Consider the following 12133-nt stretch of genomic DNA (forward strand, 5'->3'; position numbering starts at 1 on the left):
AACCATACAAGCACCCCAAAAATAATGCCTTCACTAGCAAACAGGGTATCTCCCATATGCCCCACTTAGCATGCCAGGATCACATCAAAATTACAGGAAGCTGATGCCCATTCTCAGGGGCAGGATCTGACCCGGATAAATCACAGTGGCAATACTGGGTGCTCTGATCTCTTCATGTTGCACTCTGGTTCTGATGGGATGGCATTTTGCCATCTTAGCAGAACAGTTTCGTTACAGGGCAAGACCTCCCGACAAAGCCTTTCCTTGTGATGGGACAGCTGCTTGCAGCTTCAACAGCCTTGTGAAACGAAAATGTAAAGGCTCTGCACCCAAAATGAAGGGGTGTGTGTGTGATGATGCAAGAATGAAACCAAAGGGGTAAAAAAATACGCATTAGAAAGGAGAAAAAATATATATAATTCACATTAGGAAAGATTGCGTTGGATTTCCCCCACCTCCACCCTGGTTTAGTTTCATGCCTGCTGGGCTGCCCCAATAGCCAGACCTGAAGTAGAAATAAGGGAGTAGCCAGTATAGATCTACAGTGTCCTAAAATACAAAGGTACCCTTTTTCTGTGGGGCAGCCCTGCACTTACAGCAGACTGATGAGGGGAAGGGACATAGATCGTGGCAGAACATTTGCCTGGCATGCAGAAGGATCGCAGGTTCAATCCGTGGCATTTCTAGGTAGTGAAGGGAATGCCCCTTAATCTGAAACCCTGGAGAGCAGCTGCTACTGAATGTGGACAACACTGAGCAGTACAAGACAGCTTCCTGTGGTGCCAAGCCTGCTCTGGTTTGCACAGCAATCTCTGTCGGGGACCGCACCAACTGCTGAGGGAGCCAGAGGGCTTGCGGTACCTTCCACATGTAGAAAAGCCTGCCCTGGAGATGGGAGTTCACAAGGTCAAAAGCTCAACAGGAGAACAAAATGGCAGGGGGAATGAAGGCAGATCTCAGTCACGCAGAAAAGAAAGGCAGGAAAGTGCAATCGCAAGGGTATACAGCAAAACCTTAAGTTCACAGGGAATTTATATCACAAGGCATTTACAATGGTGGTTAAGACTGAGCTTCACGGGCAACTGGAGGGGAAGAAACTACTGTGGGGTTCATACAAGTCTGCAAGCTTAAAACCATTGCCCAAGGCTTAAAGTGCACATGTGAATCAATATATATCTATACAAACATTGCAGGGGAGGGCATCATTTTTGGCTGGGGGGGTGGGTGCAAATCTCTCCCTCCCTTATCTGATCAAAAGCTAAACAGTTTGCACTGAAGGCAGGCAAGAAATGCCAAGCGGTACAGTCCTGCAGTTCTCGCTCATCTCCAACTCTGACCCAAAGGTAATCCATGAGAAAGCTTCATTTTTCCCATGGTTGACACTCCAGGAAGCAAGGTTGTAGAGAGAGAATCTCAGAGTCTTTCCCAGTTGGAACCTTTTGGTGCTCCCTGGATTATTTTCTGAAAAGTGGCCTCGTGACACCTGTAGGTGCAAATGTCACTTTATGAGCAGTCAGGCAAAGGGATGCAAAAGACGGAAACCACAGAGCCTCAGAATGAATCCTGCTATCCCCTGTCCATCACAAGCACGTTTTCCAGTTAATCTTCCCTGCCAGACAAACCCACTGCCTTAAGAGACTGGAAGAAGGGGAATGAAAAGAGGCCACGAGCAAAAGGGGAGGATCCTATCTCCACCCTCTTTGCTCCTCCACTTCCAGTTATGTTTTTGAGGGGTTCTAGATAGCATAGATGGGGTTGCCCGCCTCCTAAGCCACTCCTCCTTGTGCTCCGGTCTGAGTGGCTAGATGCTATGTGAGGTGACCACCTTATACAGCTATGACCATGGGAAAGGGAGGGCAGGGAACCATAGCTCACTTATTGAGGACCATTCGAAAGGAACAGGACACATTGCCAGGCATAGGGTGAGGAGGAGAAAAGGCTGGACTTAAAAGCACCAAGTTTGGGATAACAAAGTACAGAGGAGCAGCTCTTTAAACAAAGAATAAATATTTTTTAGAGTCAACTCAATCAAAAGCCAGCTTCCCTGCAGAGGAAAGTACAGCATTCAGATGGATTTGGCAATCCACCACAGATGGACGAGCTGGTTGCAACAGTGCAGGACACAGTTCTGGATGGTTAGGGGGCACGAGGGGAAACTGTCTGTAGTGGTTCCCTCTGGTTCTTGCTCCTACCACCCTTGCTCAAAGGCAACGCTTGAGGTCTCTCATTTGGACTGGAGAAGGGCAGCCCTCTCAAAAGGGATCAGTTGTCCTCGGGAGAAGCTGCTTCCTCCCTTTCTCACTTGATGTTTTTAAGCAAGGCAGTCCGTGCATTGACCACAGCTTTGAAGGCGTCCTCGCTGCCAGGAGCCATGCACTTATCCGGGTGGAGCAGCACCGCCAGCTTCCGATAGGCCTTGTTCACCTCATCCCTGGAGGGTAAAACAGGCATCCATTAAGAGAGGCCACCACAAGCACAAACGTAATAAGCTCCCAAAGTTATAGCTTTGCCCAAGGGCCCCTTCCCATTCTCTGTCTGCCAAATTCTCCCTTGCTGGCTTCGACAGAAACTCCAGCGGGTGCAGAATGCTGCAGTGAGGCTCCTCACGGGGTCCCTGCCATGGGAGCATATTCACCAGTGATTTTTCCAGCTGCACTGGCTCCCAGTGGAGTACAGGGGCAGATTTAAGGTGCTGGTCTTGACCTTTAAAGCCCTTCCCAGCCTAGGACCCTCGTACTTATGGCACCACCTCTCCTGGTATGCCCCACGGAGGACCTTAAGGTCCATAAATAGCAACACCCTAGAGGTCCTGGGCCCTAAGGAAGTCAGATTAGCCTCAGCCAGGGCCAGGGCCTTTTCAACACTGGCCCCAGCCTGGTGGAACGCTCTGTCTCATGAAACCAGGGCCCTGCAGGATCTGATTTCTTGCCGCAGGGCCTGTAAGACAGAGTTGTTCCGCCTGCCTTTGGCTTGATCCATCAGCTTGATCCCCTTCCCCTCTTTCCTGTGATGGAACCCCTATTTGGGGACTTCCCTGGCTTTTTTCTGGCCCACGTAGGACAAGTCTGGATGAAGATTTGACGTTTTCATCCCTAAAAAGTTTTTGATTTGAGTTTCCACTGAAATGAGGCTGCATCTTAATGTTGTATTTTAATCTTGTTTTTAAGTTGTATTTTAATCAATTGTTTTTATATCTGGTGTTAGCCGCCCTGAGCCCGGTCTTGGCTGGGGAGGGTGGGGTATAAATAAAATTTATTATTACACCAGCAGGGATTGCCTCCATTACCTGGTGGCCCCTGGCTTGACACCCAGCATGTCCCAGCTGTCCTTGCTGCTGCGGATTCTTCGGATGGTGTCCGCTTGCTCCTTGGTGAAACTGACGCTCATGCTGGCCATGGGCCGCTTTCCCCCATTGTCGCACAAATCAACGATGGCAGAGTAGAAAGTCTACAAGCACACAGAAGGAACAGGTAGCAAAGTTATGTATGTGCCTGTAGCTCGACAATCCCTATTTCATTAATGGGACCAAACCTCAGGTCCTTCTGCTACCTCATATTGAGAAATCTGAGAAAGGGAGAACAGATATAGATTTTGTGGGGAAGACCAAGACTCTTAAACCTACCACCTGCCATCTCCACTGCTGCCTCTTCCTCAGCCAGTTCCTTTTTCATCTGAAGGTGTCGGAACAGCCACTGCATGTCTCTCTGGGTGTTGCAGTGACCTTCAGACCATTCTTTGGGGTTTTCGGTTCCCCCACGTCAATGGCCACTTAGCCACCCCACAGTCAAAAGGGGTTGTCTTCACCTATAATCTGCCAGACCACTGTTCCTTGTCTCTCTTGACCCCAAACCCTCAGTCAGCAGGGCCAGTCTCTTGTATTACTAGCTCCTATTGTTTTATTTATTTAAAAGTGAAGGGCTGCTCATTTGAAAGTCTTTAAAAACAGATGGCAACAAAATGGAATTCAAGCAATTAAGTCATTCCCTGCATTTGAGGAAAATATATTTGAGAGAAGGAAAGTGGGTGTATAGGGTGTGAATCCCCCGAGAAGGAAAATTGCAGAAGCAGCTCTAAAAATGAAAAAGTGGTGATGTGCTCAGCAGGTGCATTGTGATCAGACTCAAAGAAATGTAGAGCTGGAAAGGACCCTGAGGGTCATTTAGCCCAACCCCCTGCAATGCAGGAATAAGCCAAACAAATGGTTTGGGGTATGCAACTTCACCTTCAAGGGTAACTCTCTTGATATACCGTATTTTTTGCACCACAGGGCGCACCGGACCATAGGGTGCACCTAGTTTTTAGACGGGGACATCAATAAAAAAAATCTTCCCCCCCCCAGCCCCAAAGAGCAGCGTACAGGCTGCCCACAACCTCTCCCTGCCGTAGGGGTTGCACGCGGCTATGGCACAAGCCAAGGCAGCGAGCGGGATGGATCCCGCTCGCTGCTTTGGCTTCCTCTTTAGCCCCACGCAACCTCTCCCTGCAACCTCTCCCTGCTGGGAGAGGCTGCACAGGGCTAAAGAAGCCATAGCCCTGTGCAGCTTCTCCCTGCCGGAGGGGTTGTGCGCGGCTATGGAACAAGCCTGCATTCGCTCCATAGGACGCACACACATTTCCCCTCGATTTTTGGAGGGGAAAAACTGCGTTCAATGGAGCGAAAAATACGGTAATTCTTTTACAAAATGATATTTATTTCATCTGTTGCATTTATTGGAAACCTTACAGAGCACTGGGAGCCAAGGAAAAGGGCTGGATGAGGGCTTCTAGGTTTGACATAGTTGGTTTTACCTGGAACATCTCGTTGATTCCTTCTCCAGTCTGTGCAGAAGTCTCAAAATAAAGGAAGCCTCTGCTCTCTGCCCACAGCCGCCCCTCACTTTCGTCCACAGAACGGTGCTTGGTACAATCAACCTGTAACACAAGTGGGTGGGGGGAAGAATGATCCTGGCTCACAGCTACTGACCGAGCCTCCATGACTTTACCCAACCGTTTTAAAATCCAGTCATTCACACTGGTAAAGTCTTTAAACTACATACTGTTCTCTGATCTGTGAGTGGGGGCGGCCTCTGCAAGAGCCCAGGGTTACAAGCAAGATTTTCTACACCTTAGCCTCCTCTTGGGAATGGTTACCTTGTTGGCACAAACTACAAAGACAATATTCTCCAAGTTTCCATGTGGTCCAAGTTCCTGCTTCATCTCCGCGAGCCATGAGTCGAGGGCATCAAATGACTCCTTCAGCCCAACATCATACACCAGGATTACGCCCTGCGTGTCCTTGTAAAACTCATTGCGTACCTAACAGAGCACAGAAACAAACAACTGGATATTTGGGACCAAGAGGGTGCTACAGGAAAGAGAATGGCTTGGAATGTCTGGATCAGTTTCCCTTTACATGTGTGCCACTTTTCAACTGATCTGACATCATCTGTGCGGGCAGAAAAGCGCTGCTGCTGGACTGACCAGCAATCTTAGCAGATTAACTGCATCAGGACAGGCCATGTACAAATTCGTTACTTTTCAGCTCTCGTATAGTTACTAAGATTTAAAATAGATATCCTACAGTTACAATGACCGTAAGCCAAAATGCCCAGACAATCTATAAATGTTAAATGCAAATTAGTCAAAGTCCTCCAGCTCATGTGAGGGTATGAAATGGGTCACATGGAGCAATTTAGCTTGCCAGGACCAGAAGTCTATGGATTTATGTCCTAAACTAATGGCCAGAAAGCTGCCACCTCGCTTACCTCATAGAAGAAGGGGTGTCCAGCCATGTCAAAAATATTCACTTTGATTTCCCGATCCCGAACCTGCACTCTGAAAGAAAGAGGAACACAGCCATAAGGTGCAAGTGCACACACTCTAGAGACCATTCTTTCTCAGACCAAGTTCAACTTTTCTACGACACGGGTATTAGGCAAGCATCGCAACGCGACTGTTGAGCACAGATGAATTTTGGCGTGATCATTTAGGGCTCAGTAAAAAGCTTCTGGGCTAATCTGCAAAGAAAAATTGTAACTGGATAAAAGAGCAGTGAAGGGCGACCCACAGGCATCCAGATTACATACAGGCGATGACCATTTTGACCCAAGGGACGTGGGTGGCGCTGTGGGTTAAACCACAGAGCCTAGGACTTGCCGATCAGAAGGTCAGCGGTTCGAATCCCCGCGACGGGGTGAGCTCCTGTTGCTCGGTCCCTGCTCCTGCCAACCTAGCAGTTTGAAAGCATGTCAAAGTGCAAGTAGATAAATAGCTACCGCTCCGGCAGGAAGGTAAACGGCGTTTCCGTGCGCTGCTTTGGTTCACCAGAAGCGGCTTAGTCATGCTGGCCACATGACCCGGAAGCTGTACACCGGCTCCCTCGGCCAGTAAAGCGAGATGAGTGCTGCAACCCCAGAGTCAGTCACGACTGGACCTAATGGTCAGGGGTCCCTTTACATTTAAGGGATTGATCAGAGATGTAAAATCTGCTCCACTGGGATGTGCCCCACTTGTATGCAAAATATAGCACAAAATGAGATGGCCACAAACAGCTGTAGTTTCCAAGTAGCAATTTCCATTAATATCATAGCAACAAAATGTTGAATGATTGAAGTAAGTGAAAAATCAAAGCATGATTTCCCCTTTTTCTGTTTCACACACACAATGCCTTGGCTCTTAGTTTCAGGAGCTGCTGAGTCAAGTGTTCTCTATTGTGAAAGCAGGGTACTCACTTGGTGACACCATAATCAATGCCAATTGTTGCAAGGTACTTGGGCACAAACCTCTTCTCACAGTATCGCTTTATAATGCAGCTCTAAAATGCAAAAGAATGGAGATTGTTATGCAATTGGCTGAGCTGTCTATTCAACCCACTGTATTCCGTATTTCACCAGGTTAAGTGCAAAGCACGTCTTTTTAAAACACATATCTGTATGTGAATGTGCATGACTGGCAAATTTGATCCAATATAAGCTGTTTTAAATTTTGTTTTCAACTTAAAAAGCAAAAGGGCAGTTGAAACAACAACACTTTGATTAAACCAAGAAGCTTCTAATTAACCATAGTTTCCTATTTCATCTGAACTGGTAAACTGTGGTTAATTATAAGCTTCCAAAGGGAAGAGCAAAGAGGCTGAGCAGGCAAAAAGTCTGTGCATATCTTGCTTTAGTAAGTCAAGATATGGTTTAGAATATAATAATAATAATAATAATAATTTATTATTTATACCCCGCCCATCTGGCTGGGCCCCCCCAGCCACTCTGGGCGGCTTCCATAGCAACCAGGAAACACTAAAATATCATACATTAAAAACTTCCCTGAACAGGGCTGCCTTAAGATGTTTTCTGAATGTCAAGTAGTTGTTTATCGTTTTGACATCTGCTGGGAGGGCGTTCCACAGGGCGGGCGCCACTACCGAAAAGGCCCTCTGCCTGGTTCCCTGTAGCTTTGCTTCTCGCAATGAGGGAACCGCCAGAAGGCCCTCGGCACTGGACCTCAGCGTCCGGGCAGAACGATGGGGGTGGAGACGCTCCTTCAGGTATACTGGGCCGAGGCCGTTTAGGGCTTTAAAGGTCAACACCAACACTTTGAATTGTGCTCGGAAACGTACTGGGAGCCAATGTAGGTCTTTCAAGACCGGTGTTATGTGGTCTCAGCGGCCGCCCCCAGTCACCAGTCTAGCTGCCGCATTCTGGATTAGCTGTAGTTTCCGAGTCACCTTCAAAGGTAGCCCCACGTAGAGCGCATTGCAGTAGTCCAAGCGGGAGATAACTAGAGCCTGCACTACTCTGGCGAGACAGTCTGCGGGCAGGTAGGGTCTCAGCCTGCGTACCAGGTGGAGTTGGTAGACAGCTGCCCTGGATACAGAATTGACCTGTGCCTCCATGGACAGCTGTGAGTCCAAAATGACTCCCAGGCTACGCACCTGGCCCTTCAGGGGCACAGTTACCCTATTCAGGACCAGGGAGTCCTCCACACCAGCCCGCCCCCTGTCCCCCAAAAACAGTACTTCTGTCTTGTCAGGATTCAGCCTCAATCCATTAGCCGCCATCCATCCTCCAACCGCCTCCAGGCACTCACACAGGACCTTCACCGCCTTCACTGGTTCTGATTTGAAAGAGAGGTAGAGCTGGGTATCATCTGCATATTGATGGACACCCAGTCCAAACCCCCTGATGATCTCTCCCAGCGGCTTCATATAGATGTTAAAAAGCATGGGGGAGAGGACGGAACCCTGAGGTACCCCACAAGTGAGGGCCCAAGGGTCTGAACACTCATCCCCCACCACCACTTTCTGAACACGGCCCAGGAGGAAGGATGTTTTCTATTTTAAAATGCCTACAATTTACATCTTCCAAAAAACTGAGAGGATAAGTTCCCAAGTTATTACTGTTTAAACATGCTGCAATCACTCTATATTAACTTAATAGACAAAAGAAAAACAAGAAACAGGTGTCTGCCCCTGAAATTATCAACAACAATGGAAGCAAAACTTCCCAAACTCGTTAAATGTCAGTGTTTGTAGAGGGAAAATGGGTGACCTATTATACTTCTACTGTTTGTGGATGAAATCCAATGGATTCCCCTTCCCCAGTGGCACTCAACCAAAACCAACTCAAAAGATGATTGGGTGGCCCTGTAACTATTTTCAAATGAAATGAGAAAAGATAACGATGTGTGCGTCCTGCTTGGATAAAATGGTGAGGGTCCGGCACAAATAGCAAAGAGGGAAACGGGTCCTCCACACGCCCCTCTCACCTAACCTACCTCAAAGGGTTATTGTGGGCGTGGGCAGTAATCAGAACGTTATGCTGCCTTAGTTGAGTCCCTCGGAGTCAGCATATTGTTACGGAAATTACGGGGGGGGGGGGTTGGCACATCTTTAAAGTTGTTAAATGTTACAAATATTATGCATAAATGTATCCTTTCGACTTGACTGCTCGGGAAGTTACCTAGCTTTAAAAATCCTATAAAATCAACTCCTTTGCCAGTTTCCTTCATTCCACCGCCAATTTGCTTCACTGGCCAAGGACTTGGAAACCACTCGGTCCCCACCATAATCCCTCAAGCGGGAGGTCATGTACTCACAAGAAGGTACTCATAGGTGTCAATCGCTGGGCAAAGGGTCTCCTCCGGACTTGCCCAGGTGGCAGACTATGCAAACCAAAGTTCTGTTGTCCCTTTGTAGTAGGTGCTTAGAATGTACTTCCCAATACATATCCTGTATCCGCCTGTTGCCCCAACACATTCCTCCTATTTTAATCATGTATAACCCTGGCGTGCTCTGGTCCATGGGGTCACGTAGAGTCGGACACGACTAAACAACAACAATAACCCTCCCTTTTTCTGATGTAGCAATGATGTAGTGATGATGCTGTATGCTGTGATAAGATAGAAACTTTTAAAATTCCTTGTCACCCTATCCTCAGGGTTCAAAATTCCTCTTTGAACCTGTTGCGCAATAAACTTTGGTCTATAGCTATTTGTTTTGGTTGGTGGCTGGACTCCTTCCTTTATTCCGCAGGGACCTGCGGGCTCTGCCCGTCCACCTGGGTGATTGAGTATCCGCACACCTAGATTTTTCTGTAACAATATAAACATTACCATATATATATATTTATGTGTATATCTGAGTTATATTTGCATGTATACACACACACACAGTGGTACCTTGGGTTAAGAACTTAATTTGTTCTGGAGGTCCGTTCTTAACCTGAAACTGTTCTTAACCTGAAGCATCACTTTAGCTAATGGGGCCTCCTGCTGCTGCCGCGCCGCCGCTGCACGATTTCTGTTCTGATCCTGAAGCAAAGTTCTTAACCTGAAGCACCATTTCTGGGTTAGCGGAGTCTGTAACCTGAAGCGTATGTAAACTGAGGTACACACACAATATACCAGGCACCCCCAAACTTGGCCCTCCAGATGTTTTGGGACTACAATTCCCATCATCCCTGACCACTGGTCCTGTTAGCTAGGAATGATGGGAATTGTAGTCCCAAAACATCTGGAGGGCCGAGTTTGGGGGTGCCTGCAATATACATATATGCAAATATAATTCTACAGATAAGGATTGCTCCTGCCCTCCCAGAAGCCTTTGCGCCTGACCAAAGAATCAGCGCCCCATCCCACGCTAACGCCCAACTGCCATAACGACCGGGGTGGGGGCGACTGACTGGTTGCGCGCCTTGTCACTCCCCGCCCCGCGAGCCAATAAGGCGCCTCCCGCCCCGCCCCCTCCTCCCTCTTACCTTGCCCACCTCCGCGTTGCCCATGGAGATGACTTTGATCCTCAGCGCCTTCCGCGGCTCTTTCCGCTTCGCCTCCATCTCGCGAAGGACTCGGGCTGGACTCGCCGGGGCTCAAGGGGGTCCCTCGCCGGCCCAGGCGCCCGCCGCCGCCGCCGCCCCGCTCCCCATTGCCCGCTTGACGACAGCGGCGACGCGGCTGCTTAGGACCAGGGCGACGCCTCGCGAGATTTCGCGAGAGCAGGCCGAGAAGCCGCCGCGCCACGCGAGAGCTGGGAAATCTCGCGGGAATGAACCAAAGTGGCTTCCCGCCTCTTCCCCTCAGTCCTGTCGAGTCAGAGGAGAAGGCAGGCGCGCTTAGGGCTGCCCTGCAGGGCTGCGTTGTCCTTTTTCTTATTATGGGTTGATTTATTACAGTCCTATTGATGTACACAGTCCTTCACCTGAAGAGCACAGGGCAGTTCATGTAAAATTACAAAATGCATAATAAAATACAAAATACATAATAAAATACATAATAAAAACATAATAAAAACAGAACAGACTGATAACCCCCGCTTTGGACAATCACATTTAAAATGCCTGGTTGAATATATTAATAATAATAATAATAATAATAATAATAATAATAATAATAATAATAATAATAATAATAATAATAATAATAATTTATTTATACCCTGCCCATCTAGCTGGGTTTCCCCAGCCACTCCGGGCGGCTTCCAACAAAATATTAAAATACAGTAATGCATCAAACATTAAAAGCTTCCCTAAAAGAGGCACCTATATAACAACAACAACAACAACAACAAAACAACAACAACAACTTTATTACTTGCACCCCACTCATCTCACTGGGTTGCCACCTGCTCTAGGGGGCTTCCAGCATATACAGAAACACAATAAAACATTACAAACTTCCCTATACAGGGCTGCCTTCAGATGTCTTCTAAAAATTGTGTAGTTCTTTTATCTCCTTGACATCTGAAGGGAGCGGGTGCCACCACCAAGAAGGTCCTCTGCCTGATTCCCTGTAATCTCGCTTCCGCCAGAAGTGAGCTGGACCTCAGTGTCCAGGCTGGATTACAGTGGTGGAGATTCTCCTTCAGGAGTATAATGTAGAATGAAAGTGTTTTATGAATGTAGTTTTATTGGTCAATTAATGCTGTTCACTAAATAACCCCCCCCCCTTAATGTTGGTGGTTGAGATTGTTTCCTTTTGCTCTTTTGCAAACAAAGTATAATAAATGCATTAGCAGGGTTTTAAGTACTGTTAGATGAACACCCAAAGGAACACCTTCAAAAGTTGGCAGCCCTGGCCTACAATATCACATACTGTCCAACATTTCTCTGAAAATAGGGGCATCCTATTCCATAATAATAGTTTTATTATTTAGTTATTTATACCCCACCCAGCTGACATTTAAAAACTTTCCTATACAGGGCTGCCTCCAGATGTCTTCTGAAGGTTGTATAGTTATTTATCTCCTTGACTCAGGGGTCACGTAGCTCCATACCAACCAACATTTCTCTGATTAAAATAGGGACATCCTAAGAAAAAGTGGGACATTCCGAGACGAAATCAGAAACCGGGACAGCTTCTGTAAATCCATGACTGTCCCTGGAAAGTAAAAGGATACTTTGAGGATCAGGCATACTTGCCTAAGGATACAACCTTGCATTTACTTTCTATATTACAATCCAGTTAATCAGATGCTTGAAGTGTTCTCCTGAGGTATACACAGTATATACATATGGTAGGGACAGCAAGGAGTGGGGTGGTTTGTAAACAGAGAGGCCAGAAGGAAATTAAATGTAGAAATGCACGGACAATAGCTATTCACACAGGCACACTTATGCTTGATACCACAGACATCTTGGCATTGGTAAGCCAATTAAACATGTAGTGC

At 47.3% G+C, this 12133-nt stretch overlaps 1 protein-coding gene across 1 annotated transcript; it reads right to left on the reverse strand.

The window, feature by feature from the left end:
• Positions 1-1014: 1014 nt before the first annotated feature.
• DNAJC27 (DnaJ heat shock protein family (Hsp40) member C27) lies at positions 1015-10420 on the reverse strand. Its single transcript, XM_081904399.1, has 7 exons — positions 10227-10420; positions 6711-6793; positions 5745-5814; positions 5131-5295; positions 4789-4911; positions 3287-3447; positions 1015-2431 (listed from the first exon to the last, which is right to left on the reverse strand). Exons 1-7 carry the CDS (start codon positions 10302-10304, stop codon positions 2299-2301), a joined length of 813 nt encoding a protein of 270 aa, XP_081760525.1. The 5' UTR covers positions 10305-10420; the 3' UTR covers positions 1015-2298.
• Between the last annotated feature and the right edge of the window lie 1713 nt (positions 10421-12133).

Source organism: Podarcis melisellensis, assembly GCF_964234715.1.
Source record: "Podarcis melisellensis genome assembly, chromosome: 3".
NCBI lineage: Eukaryota > Metazoa > Chordata > Lepidosauria > Squamata > Lacertidae > Podarcis > Podarcis melisellensis.